Source organism: Pteropus medius, unplaced genomic scaffold, assembly GCF_902729225.1.
Source record: "Pteropus medius unplaced genomic scaffold, Ma_sr-lr_union100, whole genome shotgun sequence".
Taxonomy (NCBI): Eukaryota; Metazoa; Chordata; class Mammalia; order Chiroptera; family Pteropodidae; genus Pteropus; species Pteropus medius.
Genome location: NW_024340700.1, coordinates 602591 through 627528, shown reverse-complemented (window position 1 = coordinate 627528; position 24938 = coordinate 602591). Strand labels below are relative to the sequence as shown.

Genomic DNA, 24938 nt, shown 5'->3' with positions numbered 1-24938 from the left:
TTTATTTTCATTATAGTTCTACCTAGCATATATAAGTGGTAAATACATCATTAAACAATTTTACCATTGTTCTGAATTGATAACATTTGCATCAAAAGGAAGCTACATACTCACTAAACTTTTCTAAGTCCAAAACTTTATTTGGAAATGTTTTGCATATAATGCAAAACTTTAAAAAATTATATCATGAAAAATTAGCTATGGTTCCAGTATGAGCTGTGGTTCCTTTGCATAATAACATTTAATTTATCTTAATACTCTAACAAAGAAAAAAATTAAATATCCATCGTGTTAGAAAATAACAATATATTAAAATTGCCAATTTATTTCTTGATGGAACAATCCTAAATCATCAATTTAAAATATTTGTTGAGTCACTTTACTAGAAAATAGGACTTGGTGATAGTATATGGCGAAACATATTTCTCACCCTCTAGAATTATCAATAGTGCTATAAATAAATAAGATCTTTCAACAGAGATACCTACAAAATTTACATAAAAACTTGTAAAGCTGTTAGCATTGAACAAATAGCATTATTCCTCTTTTTGGAATTTTATTTTATGCTTTATCTTCCTGATGAGTTTTTACTCTTCTTTCAACTTTCAGCTCAAGCATCACCTAAACCCTGAAGTTTTCTGTTTCATCTTCCCAAACTCCCAACACTAGTTTATACTAATGGTTCTTCAGCATCGATATCAGATGGGAACCCTGTAGAAATGCACATGATCAGGCCTCTTCCCACACCTACTAAATGAGAAACTCTAGAAGAAAGGGACAGCAATTTGCATCTAAAGAAGCCCTCAGGTTCTTCTGATCTTACTAGTTTGAGAACGATCGTTTTGGCAAATTAATGTTTCTCTTTTGGTCACCTAATTTTGCTATAATTTTTTATAAGACTCTCACTCTTGATAAGCTGTGAACTTTTACTTTTAATTCTATGAATATCAGAGACCACACTTCATTTTTCTTTATATTTATAGCAGTTATAAAATTTAATACATAGTATATATTTAGTAAATGTTCAATGAATGAAATACTCTAAAAATTTATTAGGTGTTATTTGTTCTGTTATTCTGATAATCCACACATTTCACAGGTTATATACTCTTTTAAATATCTTCTACATGGAAATAATCAAAAGCCATTTGAGGTTACTTTTTCAACCAGTTTGAGATTAAGAAGCGACCATCCCCCCAAAAAATTATCAAACATTTTGAAAATTTATGTTTCTTCAAGAATCGAGCAACCATGTGCTAGTTCATGGTAAATAAAAACTAAGATTCCCATTTCTATTCACCACACTTCCTTGATGTGTTTCTTTTGAGACTAAGGTGGCGAAAATGACCCAGATACTATTGGGGTCATTCAACAACTCCTGTCTTCTGTTGCCTTAAGTTCCCACGGTTAACATTCAGTGTATATTTTATTCTACAAAATAGGTACATTTTAGATAGTTAAGTATTAAACTGATTTTTTTTCCCTCTGCCAGGATCATTTGTTCAACCCGAACTATGATATATTACTATTAATTGATTGAAACTTTTTTTTCCCATTAATCACTCATCAGCTCCAACTTTGCCTGACTATGAAGGAGTTGATGCTTCTCTCAACGAAACTGCCACCACAATAACTGTATTGTTGAGACCAGCACAGGCCAAGGGTGCACCTATCAGGTAAGAGGTGAAAAGTAATAATTAAAGGAAAAAACAGCCAGCAGGAGGGATGTTTGTTCATAGTTGCTTAGCAACCAGTATATTGAGTGGTTCATTTCTAAGTGACGGTCATTTGACATTTACTGTCAGAGGTTTTATTTCTGTTTTGTTTCATCTTTGTTTTTCTTTGGACAAAGCCTGAAGATAGACTTGTAGTTAAGAGTAGAATCTTAAGGGGATTTTTGAGATATTCATGAACTTAATCATTCACGCCACTGTGCTATTTGATTTAAGAGCTGCTCTTATATTATTTTTTTTCCTCTAGTCCTATTTCATTTCACTTCCTCTATTGGTATCTATGGTATATGAGCTTTGAAGGTTTTTGTCAGAAATAGAATGAGAAAATACCTCTGGTCCAATGCATTAAATCTGTTATGAATAATTTCATATGAATGATTGAAAAATAGGAAGCTTTGAGGAAATGAAAGGGGAATACTTATAATGTATGCAGCCTATGTGACCTTTTAATTCCTAAATTGTTGCTTATCAGGAATTCCATAGTAAATATTAAAATTCAATTTGCCATATCCTTTATCCTTCCAATATTAAAATCTCCCATATTACCCTCATCTTACATAAAATTAGGAAACATTGTTTTCAGGGATTGAGTCAAATTATTTCAACTATTTTAATTTCTACACATTCAAATTAGATAAGTATTTAAAACTTAACAGGTTTTCATTTGAAATTTTTAGACTTTGTAGATACTTTTGTTTTCATACTTCTTTTGAGAAATAAATGAAGGCACAGAAATCAATGCAGGTATTTCATAATCGAATCATCTTAAGTTGTTTATATGTTCATTCATTAAGAAATAAAATTAATCTTTATTCTATTTATAAAATGAATACATTTGATCTTAAGAGCACATACTAACCATTCAGATAATTCTATATCACTGGAAAGAAAGAAATATTTTTAATTAAAAAAAATATATTAATAAAAGTTCATAAAGGAAACTCCGAGTCCTATCTGGCTAAACATAGGAATACCACACCAGAGGAAAAGAGGGATGACTGACTATACTTGTCATATAAACACTTTGGAAATATTGGCTACTTGAAAATGCAAATAAGTATCGAGTGGTATTCATGAATCAATGTTCTGTGAGTGAGTCTGATTGCTGATCCAAAGGAAAAGGAGAAAATGCCTGCATTTAATATTTTTTTCTATTGACAAGTAATCAGGATTATTCACTTGTCCCGACTTATGATGAAATTTACTCTGTAGGTGTTCAGTTCTGCTACTGCTATTTAAATGAACTGCCAGGTACTTGCATTTTATCTTTTAAAAGTTAAATATTTGAGTGAATTCAGCTTTACTTAATGGAAATTGGAAACAGTGTATTATTACTGCATAATTGTACTACATAACGTAACCTATGCTAATTCTTTATTCATTTAATCAATTTATTACACAAACATTGACTGATCATATATTATGTGACAGGCACTGTGCTAAACATTGTAAATCAAAAATAAAATGATTACAATAAAACACAGAGCCTGTGTCCAGCTTTGTCATGGAAAATCAGAGGTGCCTGTAGCTTTCTAAAGCCTCGCTCATAGCCAGTGTTCAGGAACTTTATTGAATTAATGAACATGTTATCAATTACACATTTTTCAATCAAAAGTTTGCCTTCTACTTCATTTACACTTACTTATTACAAAAATGTTTAATTGCCAAGAATTCACATAATCGGAACTCATGGTTATGCAAAAATAATCCTTGATAATACTATATCCTCTTTCTCTGACACAGAAATGCCTCTGTTTGTATTTGTTGGAAAGACATTCAGACTTTTCTGGAATTGAACTCAGTGTCAACTCCAAATTTTACAGTTTGGAGAATAGTGCTCAAAAAATAAATTTAAAGCCTAGAATACTGCAAGAAATAATTAAATGATATATAAATAAATAACAAGTATTTTTTTTTAATGTTACTACCAGGGGGATAATTTCATCCCATCTTATCCATCTTTAGTTTTTTGTAATAATTTGACCCAGCTATCCATAGGGTCACCCATAGGTAGGGACCAGCTGGCAGAAGAACCACACTGGTCTAGTCAGGCAATTTGCCCTCAGATGAACCCTGCCTTCTTTGCTTTTTGAATCTTCTGGTGAGGTAGTCCTGTCTTCTTTCCTCTGACCACATTCCTAGCTTTGGTATTGCCACCAGAAATGGAAGCCTTATCTTGAAGCTTATCTTATCCAGTTCTCTAATTTCTTTGCAAATGAGGATCCAACTTGAAGTAATGGATTTTCAAAGTAATGTATTTATGGCCTGGTACTGCAAATCTTTGATTGGATCCTCATTACTACCTTCAGATTCTTCAAACTCTTACTTTCCACCCAATTTCTTCTTTATTTATGTCAGCCTATCAGAATATCTTGTTTGCTTATGCTTATTGCCATTTCTACTGTGTGACCCATCTCCTCTCCTCCCAATAAAAGCCATACCTATTTACCACCTAACTAAAACTCCTGAGAGCATCCATCTGTTAGCTTTGTCTGCTAGCAAAGGCTCTAAAGACTAGATTCTATTTTTCCCTACTTTATAACATACCTAGTGTCTGCCACACTGCATTTCACCATCTGTTTGTCCAAATTCCAGTGGAAATATCCAGTTGTTTCTGCTCTGGTCTTCCTAATGTCAAATGAACTCCAATTACAAAAGCTTCTATCAGAGCACCCATGAAATCCCTGTTAGGTAAAGTTTGTCCATTTAGTTTCGTTTATTAGGAAAGCTAAAGTTACTTATCGTTTCTATAAATTTATTAATTCAATAACTTGCAATATTGCCAGGAGTTGAGCTGGATACTTGGAATAAAAATCCACATAGGCAATTTAGTACATGCCCTTAAAGTGTATATTACAAGGGAGTTGAAACATGGTTAAAAATAGACCTTGTCAAAGTTAATGCCAGGATTTTGAGTTTTGTTACTCAGAAACCGATAGTTCCTCTTGCAGAAATAGGTAAGTCATGAGAGACCTGGCTTACGTATTTAAGGAGTGAGGAGATGGAGAGCAAGAAATGTTATGGTATCCAAAATGTAATCAAACCTTTGCTCTGTGGATCATCAAAATGTTGGCAATGGGGCAGTATGAGCAACGGTGACTGTGAGATCTTGAGAAGTCTGTCCATAAGAGAAATAGCAAAATGTTGGAGCTGGGAAATTTCTCCTGAAGCTTTAAGGAGACATTTTTAGATAAAAATGGCAAAGTTTAAGTATACAATTGTATAAAATTTGTTGATATCACTAAGAATGTGTACAAGCTGAAACTATAATCAGATTCACAGAAGTTTTACTTACTAATGGGTAAGAAAAAAAACCATGGCAGGCCATTATAGGTAATTTTGTGTTCAGCTCCAACATTTTTAAGCATTAAATCAAGAAAACTACCACTGTATTTTATAATCGCTTTTTGAGTTAATGACAAAATTTCTTTGTATATTTTCTTAGTTTTTTATCTAAAGGGAAATTGCATGATGAGATGTCATGTTTTGGCTTCCCACAAAACTAAAAAGGACTACATTTCAATGTTGAATCGAGTTAGATTATAGAATAGCGAAATCATTTTTAGTTTTTTAATATGGGGAAATCATATTTTGAGTATTGAGTGAAGATTCATAATGCCAGTATATTGAGTTTAACTTAGTTTTAGAAATATTTTAACATTTAATTAAAAGGAATGGGGACTATATGAAAGATGGGTAGAATGAATAAAACTCTTCAGATGACTTTGGAATATTTTAAATTACTAGAGTACTAAGCTCAAATAATATTTAGATCTAGCTAGAATTAAGTACCATTAAATAATTAGACGAACACAAGGATGAGAAAGCATAGGTCTATTTCATGTAATCAGTCAAATTACTTCTAATTTGATTTCTTATTCCTTATTTTCTGTTCTTTAATTAATTTGTATTGATAAATAAGAAAGTAGCAGGGAAAAAAAAAAAAACCGTTTAGAAAAAGTAAAAGTATGAGTTTGGAGGACAGCCTGCCTAGACAAATTGAACAACAAAGGAAAGATGATTTTTTTTTTAATGAATTTAATAATTTTTAGTTTAGGGTTCCATCTCAAGTTCAGTGCGATCTTTCCCAAAGAGCAGAAAGCACTTTTTTAAAAAAGACTTTATTTTTAAAAAACAAGTGTAGATTTACAGTCATATTGAGAGGAAGGTACAGAGATGTCCCATGTACCTGCTGCCATCACACATTCATAGCCTCCCCCATTAACAACATCGCTTACCAAAGTGCTACTTTTTTTTTTTTTTGCTTCTTCCTTCACTCCTCTCCAACATCAGCAGTTTGCCTTTTTCTTAATAGATCTGGAGAGATCAGCTGCTTTGCATAAAACTTCTTAATTTGTAATGTACAACCTATGTCAATTTAATAGAATTAGTTAAGACCTAATTGTGTGCATGTGTAAGTTTATCTACCTATATGCATGTATCCACAGGATATGCAAATGTATAACATACAAATATGGATTTAAATTAAAAACAATCAAAGAAACAAAAAAAGATCAGGTTTGCTTAACCTGGGATATGTCAACTATGATCTTTTCTTTTATCTCCTCAAAGACTATGCTTATGTATTTCCTGCATTTTAAAATTAGCAAGTGCCTGCTCCATGGACCCCTCAGAGAGCATGTATCTTGTCCATACCATTTCTAGGAGCTTAGAGACCCAAATTGGCAGAGATACAGAGAATGATGCAGTAAACATAATTTCAAATAATATAGGCTTCTGCCTTAGTTACTTGCCCAAATCTCAATTTCTGACATTAATACAATTTCTGTATATCGAAATGAAAGGAGATGGATACCAACCTACCAATTTCTTAGCAATATTTTAATGGGTAATGGGAACTTGAATAATTAAGAATTAAAGAATTTTTTTTAATTTATAAAGCTTCTTTCTTTTAGTCTATGAAGGTCTTCTGTTTATAGGTATAACAGAATTTATATTGAATTAGAATTTTATACTAGATTCTAAAGTGTTATAAATTTTAATTTTTAATTGACATAGATGCAAATTCAATCTCTTTCTCTTTCTGAGTGTGTATGTGTGTGTGTTTGCCTGTCTCCCTTTTTCTTTTCTTTTTTTTTTTTTTTAGTGGAAGTTCATTAAAGAAAACATTCTGTTTTTGCTGGAGAGCCATTGACTAATGACTGTTTTCCCTATACAGAATGAGCATGTTTGTTTGCCTGGAGACTCAAGAGTCAAACATGCAACCCTACTCACAGCTATTTATGTTCAATTTATATAGGTGACCACAATACATTTTCTACTAATTTTCAGAAATTTTGAAACTTAATTCTTTTAAATTCATTAATAATGTATTAAAATATATTAATGATATCAAATTTCTTAGGTATACCTTTCCTAAAAATGTCTGCCAAAAGAATGTCCTACAAAGAAGGAATATTATTGAAATACCAGTTTCAGAAATTGATTTTAAAAAGTTTACAAGTGATTAGGCAGATCTTTATCTTAAAGTTGCATTTTAAAAATTTTCTCTATAAAATAATAGCTATAGTAGAAAAGTTTAAGACTTTTAGGAAAGGTATTGAAAGTTTAATTTTAAGTTTTAATAGGCCAAATGCCATCTGTTTCTACAATTTGTAGCATTTTATTATTAACAATTCTTGAAAAAAGAGTCAGTCTATTTCTGTGGTGAGGACAGATTTCTGTCCATCTGTGCCTGTGTTGCAGTATGTCACTTGTGCTTTAGGTCTACATAGCTGTGAGCCAATGTTGATGCCATGGCAAGGTCAAGAGGTGGAGAAGCCTGTCAGCACATTCTGTCTCTAACATGATGACAACTGCAGACTGGTGCTTCGGGCTCTGCCCTGAGCAGTCATTCTATTCTGTTGGGCCTTCGAACTGGGCCTTCCATACAATCATTTCAAAGGAAAATGTTCGTTTTAAACATTTAAAAATATCAGACAAGGAATTTAATCTATTATATGTCTCTGATTAGTGTTAGGTTCCTTATTAAGGTGACTCATTTCTCAATATTTAAAAATGTGATGTTTTTAAAACTTTTTCTCAGCTCCTTAATATACCTTAAGGTTGGAATCCATATGAAATTCTATTTTATTGAAAAATAGCTGCCAAAAGAATGCCGTGGGTTAAGACTGACTTTAAAGACTTTTAAGTGTTGCATATTACTATTAAATAAATACTTCATTCTTCTTTTGAGAAATCTTAGCATGTAGGCCCTCTAAATGTGTGCTTTTCTTTTGCCTAAAAGTGCTTACCAGATTGTCGTAGAGGAGTTGCACCCGCACCGAACGAAGCGAGAAGCCGGAGCAATGGAATGCTACCAGGTGCCTGTCACATACCAAAACTCCTTGAGCAGCGGTGCTCCCTACTACTTTGCTGCGGAGCTGCCCCCAGGGAATCTTCCCGAACCTGCCCCATTCACAGTGGGTGACAACAGAACCTATCAGGGCTTTTGGAACCCACCTTTGGCTCCACGCAAAGGATACAATATCTATTTCCAGGCGATGAGCAGTGTGGAGAAGGTAAGCTTCCTCCGAGATTTGCTTTTTCACTACCCTGAGGAAAAGCTGCAATCGAATTTTATAAATACTTGGTGCCATTTGTCAGAAAAAAAAAAAAAATGAAAGGAAATAAATTGGTGTGTAGGGGTTTTTGTTTCTGTTCCCAACAGCGTGCACAGTTTTGGGCTGAGGCTCCATGTGTTACATTGCACAAGACTCCTGTTTCCTAGTAACTGCTTCTACTTAAGCTTTCTTCAGGAAAGCACACAAGGGCAATTGTGAGCAAAATGATTTGAAAAAGTGGGGGTACTGCTGCTGGGACTCGGGCCCCAGTAAATATCGTGCATTGTTCTGTCTTCTTTGCTCAGTAGTAGCACACTTCAGAAGATTAAATTTACTGCAGGATAAACAGAATGCGTGTTCCACAGCAGGCTAATAAACCCTTGTAAACTTTTCAAGGGGTACAAACCAAATAGTAAATAACAAGTAACAATCTTCTGATTACAAAGTAATGGGACGCCTGTGGTATCTCTGACAGAACCTAAACAGAAGGCCGCCTGGAGATGGCTGGATGCTGTGCCATTAGAGAAGTCTGTTTTGTTTCCCTGGTTGTCCCTCCTTTTCCCATTTTGGACACAGTTGTTTTTGAGCACTGCCACTGATCCCAAACGAATATTGAAGAGGAAAACACAACAGGAAGTTAGAAACTACTAGTGGTTCCATATGTGGGGAAATAACCTAGCCTTTCATGCCTCATGCTGTTCTCTTGGAAAGATTTTCTTTCCTAAAACTTATTTAATTTATTTTTTAGAGAAAAATAGCAAAAAAAATGTTGAGAATAGAAACTTTCACAATTTAAAATCCAGTAACGGAATGACATTTTGGGGTACTTGTATCTGTATAGAAAATTGCTGGGTTTGGGTAATTGAGTCCCTGAGATGGGTACTTGAGAGATAATGTGAATTACATGATATCTAATCGCAACAGTCATATTATATCTTGGAATAGTTTAATTGGAAGACATAACAATCCATTTACATTTCTGCTGGGACCATGAAACTTAGGGTATTAACTGGTCACTTTTGAATAAAAGCTCCATCTTTCTGCTTACTATATATGACTGACTTACAGTATATGGCAGAGAAAAAATGCCACAGCATCTTCTAAAATGTACCCCAAAACCAGAGACTGCTCGTAGTTGAAAATGCTCTTCTCATCTTCTAGTTTATGCATAACAGGAAATCTTTAGAGGCAAGTTAGCTACCCACTTCCCACCTACACATCATTCCATACCACTGGTAAAAATGGCTTGCTCGAAAAAGAGATGATTATAAAAGTTAATACTTTATTCTGGGTATAAAGTAGCATAGTGGTAGAAAACATAGTTATGTGTTTGGGTAATCATCTTTAGAGAGCTGACAGATTCCAAATTAACTTTTGTTACTTGGTGTGTGGTATAAGAGAAGTATTAATGAATGTCTATTAGTTATAAAGGATTTCCTTTTGCACTCTATAAGAGTTTTGTTATAAATGTTCTCTTCTAATTGTTAGCATATCTGCATGAGATATAATCGAAGTCCAGAGTAGAAGCAATATATTTCACAGTTATCCTAGCAAAGAGTTTTAAAATTGGTGTGGCTCCTATCAGCGGAGGCTGATAATACTGATAGAGTTAACAGCAGTTGCTTTTAGGAAATCAAAATCCCTTTAGGCCTTTATGTGAAAGCGGAACAATCTCTTGCAGCCTACTATGAAGGCCTCAGGTCACAATTAAGTAATAGAAATACATGCTTTCATTTTTAATTACTGATTCCCCCTCGGTGCTTTATTAATTTAAGAATAAATGCTTAAGAGAAAATTACAAGCTCTTGGTTTATCAATGCATACAACTAAAGATGGAGTTATAAATGCATCTTAAAAACAAATAACCTCTATTTTGTTCAGTGGCTTTAACATCTTTTCCAGCCTCTTTGAATCTTCATGCAAAGATATAAACTGAATTAATTAAGCCCAGGAGCTGTGGACCTAGAAGTATGGTTCACCTCCTCATGCCACCCCACAACATTTAGAAAAAATGAAGGAAAAAAAAGTTAAAGACAGAGTCTAAAATAATTTGCATCTGTTTGTATCTACTAATTCCTTGACCCCATCAGTCTGACGAGAGGAGAAAAATAATTACATCAAGAAAGATTTAATCCCTAACTGCTAAATTAGAAAGAGAAAAAGAACAGATAAATTATAATGTAACTGTAATGTAATTTTTTGGTGATCTTTCTAACTACTGTCATTTAGCTTTTTAGTTATGCTAGACTCCAAGTATGAGTCTGTAATGCCCAGCTTTGGTCTGAGTGCACAGCTTTGAGGTAAAAACAAAATTCGTATTTGGGTCTGATTTCTATTAGCTTTGCAACTACATTTTTTTTCCTGACTGTTCAAAAGTACAATATATGCAAGTTGAATGTTATACTTGATGTCTCAGACAAGATAGCCTATTTCATTTCAAACCGAAAACAGATATCTAAATTTTTGGAAAAATATTAAATATTTTTAAAGTCCTTATTTTAGATTTTTAAAAAAATCTCTCTGAAAGTGCATATAAAAACATTAAAAATTTCTTTAATACTGCAATTCTGTACTTTATAAACCTATTTTATAACCCCCAGATTGATAGTTTATGAAGTAGGAAACATTATGTATACACTGACTATTTTCTTTCATTTTTTGCTTCAGGAAACTAAAACCCAGTGTGTACGAATTGCTACGAAAGGTAAGAGGTTTGCTTTTCATTTTTTTTGAAATTCCATTTGCCCGCTTTCTAAAACGAAAGAGCTTTGTTCCCTGCTTCAGGGCTAATTACATGTGGCACTTCTATTACAGAGTATTTGCAGTAGGGCCCAGTTAAACTGCCAGCCAAGTCCTCTGACTCACTTGGGTGTCTTTAACATGTAATGGGGTGCTACTTCCCATCCTATAGAACTTGACTGGAGGAATCTTGTTATAAGGATTTAGAAAACTTTAGAAGGGCTTATTTCTGACATTTAGTGTCTAAAAGGTCTTGAGCTGCTTATCAACCAATGTATTGGGAGAAAAAGCTCAGCAGTATCAGCTCAAAATAGCAAGTTGCTTGTTTAAAAACCTCTGCTTCTTTCTGTGGTAGACAGTTAAAGGTAAAAAGAAGCAAGCTAGTCCAGGTAGATGTAAAAACGTAGGTGTGGAGACTGGTCCATGTCTTCATTAGTAGTGCAGTTTTATTGAAGATTTACTTTTTTTAATTTAAAAAACTTATTTATCCATCTATCCATCTATCCATCTATCCATCTATCTATCTATCTATCTATCTATCTATCTATCTATCTATCTATCTATCGATCTATCTATCGATCTATCTATCTATTTATTTATTTTAATTCAACCAATGCCAAGAAATTAGATCCGTGATGACTAATGGCCAGTAAGGTCCTGCTGACATTTCATATTATAGCTTTGTTGCCTAGTTTCTTTAGGAGAAAACATTTTCATCTTTGAATGAGTATTTAGAGCTAAGAGTGGGAGAAAGTCTCTAGCATTCATTATGTTTATAATCCTTTATTTAAGACTTATTTGATTGTGCCAAAAAGAGAAAGTGAGCTACTTGGTGTATTCTAACAAGAGAAACAAGAAAAAGCTGTCTGCATGCAGACCTAGGGCTCTGCAGAGGGTTGGTGCTCTGGGTTGTTTGCTGCCAGAATTAGTGTTAGACCCACATTCATGAGCAGTAGTTTATTCATTTGGGGTAAAAATGAATGGCCATATTCTGTTTGTACTGGCATCTTTCCTTTCATCATTTTTCTCCATCTAATCATCAATCTGCCCAATTAAGCATTTGTGTTGTGCTCTTGATTTGTAAAGGCAATCAAGAAAAACATTTTCCTTGACTCATGAGAAGTAATAAAAAAGCTTCGCAGAAGAGAAAAAAAACTCGCTTTTTAATTCAAATACTATGATTCCTCATGATCTTGAAAAAATAAAGCAATCCTTAATGAATGGAAAGAGAATGTATACAGATGCATATGATGTCTGAGCATTTATTTTAAGAACTTAGCTTATGGATCAAGAGTTAGAGTTGAAAATTTTAGAAGACAATGTCAGACGTATTTACGAATATATCACCTATGCTTTTCCAGATTTAAAATAGAGCCAGAGATGTAAAATGGTCTAGCATCAGCCTCTAAGCAGTTCTTTAGAGATGGTCATGCTGTGCTTCTATAACTGAGAAAAGGTAGCTATAAATGATTCTAAAATTAAAAATTTTTATTCACTTATTTGATTATTTGCATTTACACAAGATTTGTATTATATCATCTCTCTCAATACAAATAAAATTGTGATGAAAAATATCATGTGGTATTTCAACTACAAGAACGGTGAAATTATGGAAATCAAACTTCCCATGTGGCACAGAATATTTACCAGAAACTCAAGGATAGTAAGAAAGAGTCCATTTTTCATAGTTTATTCTTTGTCTAATAATTTATCCTTGCTATACTTCTGGATGGCAGGTTTACAGTGTGGTTTATGAATAAGAAGAGTGAGGACTCTAGTCTCAGATTGGGTCCAAATCTTGACTTTGCTCCTTATTATTCTTCAGGATTGGGCAATTTTTTAAATTTCTCACCCCCAAAATAAGAATATTAGAATAATTTCCTCTTACTATTATCGTAAGGCTTAAATAAGTTTAATGTATGAAATGGTTGAATAATGCCTAATATGTCGTGACTATTACATAAGAGTTAACTACTGTTTTATCATCATAATTATTGTAATCATTTTGTAACTTCAGAAAGACATAGTTTGTGTTATGGAGTTATAAAGAAATATGTATAAAAACAAAACTAAATTTTTATAATAGAAATTACTTGGAAAAGTAAAGATTTTTTATGTTTCTATTCAGATCCAATGTAATTCCTTCTCTGAACATGTAATATTTTTCCATATATGAAAACCACATTTATTAGAGTAAAACCAACTTACTGTCTGACTAAATTTTGAACTAACAGAATACAAATATGGTCATCTTTTGTATAAAATTTAAAATGAAAATAAAAACTTTCTGGCAGAGTATTTTAAAGACACACTTAATAGTCAAAATGGCATGACCATATTGCCTGGGAAGAAGCATGAAGGAACCTTCTGGACAAGGAATGGTTCAGTATTTCACAGATGTATGTATGCACAGATAAAAATCTATTAAACTATGTACTTAAAATGTGTGCACTGTGCTGATTTAGGGTACTGAAAATTCTCAAGGAATGTGAAAGAATTTAAAAGCCAAAAACAACTAGTATACGTGCTGAATACCATAATCATTCTGAAAATTTTTGACATTGAAGAATTGTTCTAGAAAATTTCCAATGCAATAGATTTTTTCCTGCATTTTTGGAACTCATACCTGATGGCAGCTATCACATAAAGAGGATACAGAAGTTGGCTTAAGTACTAAAAGAAAAAGTATGAAGTATATAATCGACACCATGATGTTTAAAATAAATAGTGTTGTGAATATGTATTAGGTGACAAGGGAAGAGGTATTCTGGGAGTTATGTTATTTGCAGTGGGGATCAAAGCTTCTGCTCTCTGACTTGCATTTAGGTAAGAAGCTTTTGAGAAGATATGTGTCACACAGAAATAGAGTGAAAGGGTTTATCTAAATTATACTGGAAATCATGAAAGTCATTCCCTTTATAGAATAGCATATCCAAAACCAGAATTGTTATAAACATGTGAAAAGGAATTTAGTCAGCCATATCTTTGAAAAGCAAAAAAATAGAATAAGTCTCAGAAAAGATTTTCGTCATACATCAAGAAAAAGGGACAACACTGAAATGTCACTTGTATAGTGAGGTGGGAGCACAGTGCAATGAGCATGCTCTAGGCTGTTTGATATTGATTTGTTCTGTATCTTTTTACATATAATTTATAACAACAGCTCAGACCGAGAGGATGAATCAGATTGGCCTTAATTAGCCGTTCTCAAACTTTAGCTTGAATCTTAATTACCTAGAAGCCTTGTTAAAATAGGTGGTTGGACAGAACCCCAGAGTTTCTAGGCCTAGGGAGGGGCCCAAGAATGTGCATTTCTAACAAGCTTATGGCTGTTGCTGCTGTTGCTGCTCACGTGGTCACACTTTGAGAACCACTAATCTAAACATTCCCCACCATGCACCAGTACCAATGACTGGTTTAGAGTTGTGTATGTAACCCAGTTTTGGTCAGGGCGGTCTAAGGATATCTCTTTTGTCAGATCTTCTAAGAATTCTTTATTTCTTCCTAATTTATAAAAAGAGAGATAGCAAGGACAATTCCCAACCCATCGTTCTTATATTGGGCATTCTTTCATGAGGGTGTGATATTTAGCAGTTGAGAGCCAACTTTGCTACAAAGAGGAAAAAATCAAAGAAAACAGTAAGGCAACTTGGATCTGCAACAACTCTGAGCTGAGCTACCCACTGCTGAAACTCCTTAACTGCAGATATTTATGTTTGATAAAATAAATGTTCTTAACATGAAAACCACTTTGGTGGGTAATGTGTTACTTACAGCAGATAATATCTGAACTAATGATAGATTCCCCGCCAAACACCTTAGGAATAAAAATAAAAAACAGTGGTTTGGTTTCAGTATGAGATGTAAAGCACCAATTATTTCAAAGAATGATTGCAAGAAAGCACTTGAAGTCCATATAAACTAATTATTACCAATATAAACTAATTATTACCAACATTTTAAAAATGGTTCACCTATTTCTCTATTAGATGTCAGTCTAGAACACCAAGAACACATTTGCTGCCTTGGCATAGGGACTTTGTTAGGGTTTATCCTCATTGAGCTCTAAGATAACTGGAAAGAAAGAACTCACACAGTTTCCCTAGAAGCCATGATAAAAAGAAAATTCCAAACCCTAAGGCGTGCATATCTACATTCATCCATTTATTTAATATTAGCTTTTTTATTCTTTTTATAAACCCCAAGTTGACATGTGATTGTAAAAGATGTCTTTAAGGTTGGAGAATTCTTTTATAGGGATTGGCTTAATCAGGTCATTATTAATTCAGAATATTAGCTATAGTTAAACCATGATATAGGTCGTTCCCAATCTCTTAAAAATATCTTGACTTCATTGCTAGCATGCATTTTAAGCATACATTTTAATATTAAGAACAATTAACTAGTCACAAGAGAATAGGTGTGTATGGAAGAATTTATCCAACATATATGATAAAACATACAAACACTAGTAATATTTCATTTTTATTCTTTCTTCCTTCCTTTGCTGTCCATTTCCTAATTACTGGATGAGTAGGGGTTTTTTTTTAAGCATTTTTTGTATAATCTTACTCTTGTCTCATGTTGCTTTTGTCAAATCTTTCATTGGTGCCCTTTTCTCTGAGTGTGCAGATGGATAAAAGTGTCTTTTTAGGTGATCGGACATTAAAAAATAACAAACATGAGAAGAAAAAGAACATTTAGTCTGTCAAGAAATTACAGTAAAGCCATGGAAACTCCATTTGGTTCTACCATGTGTATAGAAACTATTTGAGTGAATTCATCCGCACTATATTTACCTCAGATGAACTTGAACCTGAGTACAACTCAACAATCTCAGCTCTTAAATTGCACTCTTATGCTATATTTCTTACAGAGCTTACAGTTGCAGTGAAGGATAGTTTGAAAAACAGAGTTGCGGTCTAAAGAAAAAAATATTTAATTGGATTTCAGAGTCTAAAATCCCAACCTTGGTCTCCTAAGTTGTACTAAGATGCTTTATATTTTGCCAGCTACATGTTGAAGGAAATGGTAAAGCATCAGGAAGAAATTTTCAGGTTTTTTTATACAATTTTTTAAGCTGATGGAAATTAATGTCAATTAGTTTAGTCTGGCCATTAAGAAATTCTGACAGGGGTGTGGCTTTTCTGGATCCCTAGGATGAACTTGCATTTGAAACTGACATCCCTTCTGAAAAACTAGTCAATGAGAATAACTTTGTTGTTTTTCCTAAAAATGCCTAAGTGTTTTTGCTGGTACTTACACTTCTTTCTCTTGTACCTCATTTGTCCTGCCTATTGGATCTAAGTCCTAATTTTCAAAAATTTATGTAATTTGGAATTTCATTTTTCTTGAACTGAGGAAAATGAAAGCATATCCAAGTGAAACCAAGCTGGGAACAAGCACAATTTTAATAAAGCTTAAATCAGTGGTTCATGGGTTGAAACTTTATTAAGCACCAGTATTTCCTGCTGCTCTGTCAAAGGCCTTATCACTGTAAATTTTTTTTAATATAGGGAAAGCTATTTCTCTATTATACTATATTATACTAAAAAACTAACAGCTAATCAATTTTTAAAACCTGTTTGCAAAACTAAAATATCCTTTTACTTTTGAAAAACTGAAGTAAAATAATAATATAATATTTCTACAGTAGATTTAACGGCTAACAACTATACAAATTATTTATTATTCAGTAATTTTTTTAGGATTAAGAACTATTTAGATAGACTACAAGGTTTTTGAGGATAGAGATGACAGTCTGCTTAGATTTTTTGTCCATGCCTGATATTTAATATAAATGCAGTCAATCTCTTTAGAATAGATGAAGGAATGAATGGAAGACTACTGTTGTCCAGTATTATTCTACTTTTCAATTCCCTGAATATATATCAGTTGTCTTTTTTTCACTACATTTTTATTTTATTGACATAATTTAGAAATGATTTAAAGTGTTTATTTTCTTTCTAATCTTTACAGAAAAATGAAAAAATAATGAATAAAAATTTACCCTCTTAGTATTCCAATTAGCTTTTGCTTACCTTCCATTTCAGCTATGTTGCACTCTTAGACCAGAAAAAACGTAGAAGGAAAAGTTTTGTCTGAGTTACTAATTTCATTATTTCTTATGTTAATTTTCAACTTTCTTTTCATGAGTATCAATTTAAAAGTAGATTAAGTTTTACTCTCCACCCTACTGAGCAGAAAGCAGCACTTGTGTGTGTTAGTCATTGATTGGGTCAGCTGATTCCTTGTAACCCAATGAATGTGTGATGTCCACAATGTCCTGTCCTCAATGGCCCTGCTGAGAGAGTATATACATTATTATAAAGGGGGCAAATGACTTAGAAGCCCTTGACTTTGAAAAGCGTCCGGTCCAGTTCCTGATACATAGAAAGACATGAGAAAAATTAAAGGCTATAAAAAATACAATAAAAATTTTGTATGTAATGTAAATATGTATGCTACATAAATATTCTAGTTATGTAATGGGGGAGTCTTCGAAAACAGCAAAGCTACTGATGGGAAATTTCTGGCAAGTGATGAATTCTAATCTCTGATGTAAGAAGCCAATTGAACTATGCTTATTGTTATTTTTGATTAATTTTTATTTTTAGCAATGATGTATTACTAGTTTATTTTGCAGGCTTTTTTGGTATTGAGCATTTGCTTTTGTAATAAACTTTATAAAATTGAAAACTGGTCACAAACACAAACCTGTTATATAGAGAATATTAAATACCTTTTTTCCATTGTTTCTTTCTGAAAAGATATAAAAATAAAACCTCTGTTTTTAAGTATATTGAGAAGTTGCAAAGTGAGTTACTAAATTGATAGCATTTGAGATTGCATGTATTGATAATGTGCAACAAAAGAATATTAAAATAATTTCTTAAATACTGCAGCTGCCACTCATAACACGATTCCACATCAACCACTGAACAATTCTATGTTTTCACTGATTTGCTTTGTAATAAGTAATGGAAATTATATTGGTAATAAGTAAATTTGAATTTATAAATTTAAATTAATACTTATATTTCATTTAATATTTCTTTTACAAAATAATTTTATTCTAAAAGTTGAATACCCCTGCTTTAAGTCATGTTTTCATTTTATGGATGAGAAAACTGATGTTTACTGATATGATTTTTCCAAAGTAGCATGGATTGTCAAAAGTGTAGAACCAGAAATCAATTCCCTGTACTTTTTTCAGGATACCACACTCATTCCACACTACCTCTCTAGAATCATCAATTTGAATACTAATATATGTTCAGTTCCCATCCTCATGTCAACCGAGGTAATATGATTACAAAAGTCCACTAAAGTAATCATTTCTCTAATGTGGTTAAAGACCAATCTTGAGATTTTTATTTGGTAGTTTAGTGTATACTGATGACATCAAACTCGGGTACCAATTGTTTATCAGGGAGAGTTTTATAATTTAGAGTTTCATTTAAATAATGTCAATAGCAAAGTCAAAATTACTATCTTTAATTTTAGGAATATTGCCTTAAGAGACTAATAATACAATAACACCACTACTCATATAACATTTCATAGACATTTATGAGCAAGGGTCAGATATAGCATTACCTTATGGAGCAAAGATGGAAAAACTCTTGGTGATAGGATTATCTCTCCCCAAAATCACTTTCTTTAAAAATGTCAATCACAACTGAGCCTGTTAACATTTCTGGAGAATTGATATGATATTAAATACATAATGATATGGAGCTCTGTGATAGGCTGCATAATTCTCCCCGTACCCCAACATGTCCACATTCTAATCCTTGACCCTGTAAATATGTTACCTTACATGGCAAAAGTGACTTTGCAGATGTATTAAGGACCTTGAGATGGGTTCATTATCCTGGATTATACAGATAGACTCAGCGTAATCATAAAAGTCCTTATAAGTAACATGTGGGAATCAGAGAACGGATGTGAGGGCAGAAGCAAGAATTGGAGTGTGATGTGATTTGCAGAAAGACAAAGAGGCCATGAGCCAAGGAATGCAGGTGGTCTTGGGAAGCTGGAAAAGACAGTTTTTCTCATTGAGCCTCCAGAAGGAACACAAGCCCGTGAACATCGTTAATTTTAGTCCCATAGATTCATTTGGGACTTCTGACCTCTTGAAATATAAGAAAATAAATTTGTGTTGTTTTAATTCACTAATATTTGGTAATTTGTTACAGCATAAAAATTATCTAATACAGATTTTGGCACCTAGAAGTGGGGTCCTGTTTTAACAAATACCTAAAAATATTAAAGTGACTTTGGAATTGGGCAGTGGGCAGAGGCTTCAAATAATTCTTAGGATCATGATACAAAAAGCCAAAATTGCCTTTAACAGGCTGTTAGTAGAAATATGAATGTTAAAGCCTCTGCTAACAAGGGCTCAGGAGAAAATGAAGAGTATGTTATAGAAAACTGGAGGAAAGGGGGTTTTTGTTATGCGGAAAAATTTAACCGCACTGGGACCTGCAAATTATGTAGGAAGTAAAATTAGTAAGTGATGAACTTGGATATGTAGGTAAGGAGGTTTCTAAACAGTATTGTAAGTGCAGCCTTTCCAAAACCATACACACTTACAAGTATGTATATAGATACATGCATATTCACATACATATATATGTTATCTGTTGATGTTATTATCTTTATATTCTGGCAGTACAGATTCTCTATTTCAATCCTTTGATTTTGAAGAAATGAAATACTAAATTACAGAGAACTTAAAGTACTTTTGTTCTTAGCAATTAAAAGCAGGTCTTGGAGTGAATCCTCACATCAAAAGATTACATTAGCTTTATTGCAATATACGATATTATGAGCTCTGCCTTTCTTTTTTCTGTATTTATCCTATTGTAGGGATAAATGATTAAAATCCAGTTTGGACTCATTGAAAGACACTTGCAGAGTGTTATAGAGCATTGGTTTATAATTATTATTCTATAATAGATCAAGTATTCTTTATCCCTATCTGTTTAGAGTCTGAAATTATGCATTCTATTTAGTTTTTAATGAAATGTGGATTGTTTTAAAGATTATCTCTGATTTAATAAATGACATTAGAGTAGAAAATTAATTGGATCTTTCTCGAATGAGCAGTGACCACTATTGATAGAAGGAAAGATATTAATGACATATTTTTAAATTTGTTTTATGTTTTTAAAGCTTTTATATTAGTAAGGAATTTTTCAGAGATCAGTTTTCTCAAGTAAATTATGTATTTTCTATTACATTCATAAAAAATGTTGGAAAAATTCTACTTCATTTCAAAATAAAAATTTCTCAGATTTTGTGAAATGAGATACTTGAGCACGTATATAGTTTAGTGTGTTTTTATTTTAAAGACAGAAAGTGAATGTTATCACCCAAACATTTAAATAGTTACATCACAACCTAGCTTCAAAAATTGTAATCTTGTTCGCTTTTTACATTTTTTACTCTTTCAAGAGCTCCTGCTGAACTTACTGATAATTACCATTTCTGCTTCATTGTTTAAGGAAATGCAGAAATTTATGTTTGTAAATATGATAGTGGAGGTGATAAGTGATCCGTGCCACATTTTATATATCCCTGGTTATAGCAGAAAGTACACAATTTGAGTATCAATGACCCTTAAGTAAATACATAAATTGTGTTTTTTAAAACAATGCTACTCTTCCTGATAGATGTTTGTGTGTGCAGGTGTGTCTCCATATTGCAAATTTAAAAAGATGATGTTTTAATTGCTGGCTGCTGCTGTTATTTACAAATAACACCTGGTTTTGCATCTGTTTCTCTTAAAATTCCACTCTTTGCCTTTGAGGAAACTAGTTCTTGGTTTGTTTTCTGTTAAAATTTCCCAGATGAAAATTCACCTGGGCTATGCTTTTATGGTAGGATTTCACTGTACTAGTAAGACTTTGCTCACCTTGATAACCTTCATCTTCGGTCTGACTTCTTTAAAAAAGCTGCTCTGTTGGCCAGTTATTATTTTTCTGACAAGTTTAGCTACTAGGAGAGATAATTGAAGTAAATATGGTTTGTTGGTGGTGGTCTAACTGTATAGTAAAGACTTGAGCAAATAAGAAAATTTTTGTAGAGGCAAGGAAAAAAAAATTAAAGGTCTGAAAGTATGTAGCTAAAACATCACCTCATGTAATTCAATTCAGGCTTTTCTCAAGGCTTTTCTACCATATCACTTCTCAGAAGTGATGATGGTAACAACTACACTGTTGGTGTCTGATTTTTCTTTTAAATATAAATTTCACATCATCATGATGAATAACAGTCACCTCTTGAACACATCTTTATGCATTGTTTAATTTTCCTACATGTAACTATTCCACCAGGTGCTAAACATTGAGAGTTTGGTCATCCATTCAGAATGTATTTATTGTCTGCTTACTCTCTATCAGGCACTAAGCCAAATACTCAGCTCCAAGGAAGACACTTGTGGCATGGAGAACATGAGACCTGTATGCAGGTACCCTGTAGAACAGGTTTGAGGTAAAAGTAGTCATTGGCCACATCTGTCTTAAGTCATCCTCATGGAGATTCCTCAACTCTGCCAAGATCAGTTCTCAGAAATAGAATACTTCCTTTTTCATTCTGGTAGAATATTTAAAGTCTATGTTATAGATTTGCTATAATTTAGGATTTGCTAATAACCTCCTTTAAAGAAGTATTTTCATATCTATCTGAATACTATGTAGACTTTTTGGATCAGATTTTATAAAGCAAATCACCAATCTAATGTGTTGTAGATACAAAATTTTATATATTTACCAAACTGGTGAGAATCTCCAGAACTACTTTTCAATTATGGGGGCATATCTGTATTTCTATTAAAAAAAATACAGATTTTTTTTTTTTTGCCTTTTATTTCTAAACACTTTACTATTTCTTAAGACTAAAGACATTCTCTTAGGTAACCAAAACAGTTATTGATTTTAGTAAATTTAACTTTGATATAACACTTTTTTTTATGGTGACATTGGTTAACAAAATCCCAATAAGTTTCAGCTGTACACTTTAACAGTAAGGCATATATATGTTTACACTGTGTGTTCACCTCCTATAGTTAGATTTCTTTCTGTCACCATGTATTTGACCCCTTTTAACCCATCTACCTTCCCTTTTCTCTCTGGTAATCACTAGTCTATCCTCCATGTCCATGAGTCTCTTTTTGTTCTGTTCATTTTTTAAAAATTGCTATCATTCTAAAATAGTGGCCTAAAGCTTGCATTTGTTTTTTAACTTAAAATGTCTTGGATATATTTTCAGGTTAGAAAATACAGATATTCCATTGCATGAATATATGCTTAATTCTTCCTCGACTGATGGATGCTTAGGTTGTTCATATGTCTTGTAATTACATGCAATAATGGAATAAATATTCTTGGCTAAGATCTTTACATTGTCTGTTATAAAATATATTCCTTAAAGCAATGTTCTAAGTCATATGATATGTATATATTTTAAAAGAATTACAGACAAATCACATTCAAAAAGAATTATACAAATTTACATTTCAAGCAATATATCAGATTACTTGTTTCTCTGTATTCTTATCAATACTAATTGATACCAGTCTTTTAAGATTTTGCTTATCTAATGGGCAAATGATTGTTTATTTTTATTGTTAAATGATTTACATAATGATACTACTGATTTTGTTTTAAAACTTTTCTATAAAGAATGAAGAAATGATCATGTGAACAGTTAACTATTCAATTTATGTGGTGCATTTTGTTTCAAGTTGACAAATTAAAAAAACAACATTCAAGCTCTCATATCAAAGGCCACCACTTAGGGAAATTCTAGAAATACTTTAGTTTGCTTTGGAATATCTTTAAGTCCATAGTGGTTCTGTCACATTTCCTGAGCTGCTATCGATTCTAAATGGTCTTGGTTTATGAAATGCTTTTATTAATCACTAACAGTCTCTGATTTCAGATTTCTTCATTCTCACATTGAGGAGAGCAGCTTCCCTAAAAGAAAACTGTACTTTCTATTCTTTAAAAACAAAATGTGTCAAAAATTAATCAAAGTGGAAGAAAGCATGAGTAGCCACAGGAGTGAGTTGGGATTCATTAGGTAAATCGATTGCAGAGGAAAATGTGAAGAGTGTTTTTAAATTCACTGCTAAAAAAAAAACTTTTTTTAATAACCAAGTTTAAAGAAGCTATTTGAAAAATCTATACAATGTTTTGCAGAATGACAAGATGAATGTCACAACAATCATAGAAAAATGCATAAAGAATACTAGTATTTCAAATTTTTCCAGGGAAAAAAATCTCTTCTAAGATGTATAACTGAGTTGAAAAAAATATATATGCACATCACCAGTTATATTCAGTTTGACTTCTGTTTACCAGATGTTTTGATAGAAGTCTTTTTCAGTGTTCAATATAATGATGTCTGTGAAACATTGCTGTGAAACGTCTGAACTATATATCCTGTTTATTGATAAAGAACATATGGTTTTGGGAATCAGTTTAAAACCACATGGACTTTTTTTGTGAATCAAAAAGCTCAGTTTTTTCTCTCAATGTAATGATTGTTTTAAAAATGTTAAAGAAGAAATCCAAATTGCTCCATAATATATATAGTCATCTAAAGTAAAATATTACAGAGAAAATAGAAGAATATTTTATATTTCTAAACTATGGATTATTTCTTTTCTAGTTTCAGAGGAATTCAGTTTTAGAATTGACCAAGTGACCAGTAATGTGCTCATTTCCCTAATCTATTATCACAATCACAAGATGTTTAACAAAAAGATGCTAAAATGATTTTTGCAGATACTTTAAACATGATTGCCTTCACTCTATTTTTCTTTATCTAAGTAAAGACTTCATTGAAATAAATATGTAGTAAAATCCTAGACTTACTTCCTGAAAGTGTTAGTGTCATAGGAGTAATAAAATTTAAATTTGATTTTCTAACTATCATTTTGAGGTATACATTCTTAAACCTTTGTAGTCAAATGTTCCAGGAGGCTCTGAGAACTCTGGAGCCTCAGTTGAGTAACCCTCTCAAAGGACTGATGTGCCCCACGTTTGCATCATGCTTTCATTTGGATCCATTCACAGGAACAGTTGCTCACATGCCCGGTATCAGAAAATGACCTAAATTAATTTTTCTGCACGAAGTAGAGGTACCTCAGAATGGGCAATTCCAGTTTCAAATTTCCCCTGAGATGTGAACTAATTCACTCTTTATCTGAGATGACTTAAATGACTTAGTATGCTATGTCTCTTTTTTCTCCCCAAGAGGATCTGTTAGTGATAAAGACCTTGGATCAAATGTATAGGACTGTTTACTGTCAGGAGGCAGAAAAATCTGATTAGTCCAAAATAAAAGGGTGGGAGAGATGGTGACACTGTGAACAAGACTTCACTTTCTTCCAAACACAACTGAAAGAATGACTCAGGAAGCGATCTCAAAGAAATCAGGTCATTTACTTTTTTTTTTTTAACATTTTTTTTCAATTTCAGTTAATACACAATACTATATTAATTTAAGGTGTACAACATAGTGATTAGACATTTATATAACTGTAGTAATCACCCCAATAAGTCTAGTACCCAACTGACACCATACATAGTTATTACAATAATATTGACTATATTTCCTATACTGTACTTTCCATCCCTGTGACTGTCTTTATAATCAGGAATTTGTACATCTTAATTCCTTTTTCACCTATCCTCCCAAACCCTCTCTCATCTGGCAACCATCAAAATGATCTCTGTATCTATGGTCATTTACATTCCAAAAAATCGGGATGATTGATTGGTAGTTCCTTTCAAGAATCCTTTATAATTAATCATATGATATATCTATTTTTTTTCATTTTGTTAATTCTTTATTTCCCATATTTATTTCAATATTTTATTAAGTACTT

The 24938-nt window shown here is 32.5% G+C and overlaps 1 protein-coding gene across 10 annotated transcripts in view; it reads left to right on the top strand.

Moving 5' to 3' along the window:
- Positions 1 to 24938, top strand: part of PTPRK (protein tyrosine phosphatase receptor type K) — a 477924-nt gene that overhangs the window by 387270 nt on the left and 65716 nt on the right. For all 10 annotated transcript variants that reach the window (XM_039881086.1, XM_039881103.1, XM_039881104.1 and 7 more), the window contains 3 exons: positions 1571 to 1676; positions 7981 to 8254; positions 10964 to 11000. In XM_039881086.1, the coding sequence (XP_039737020.1) occupies positions 1571 to 1676; positions 7981 to 8254; positions 10964 to 11000 (417 nt within the window). The remainder of the gene's footprint in view (positions 1 to 1570; positions 1677 to 7980; positions 8255 to 10963; positions 11001 to 24938) is intronic.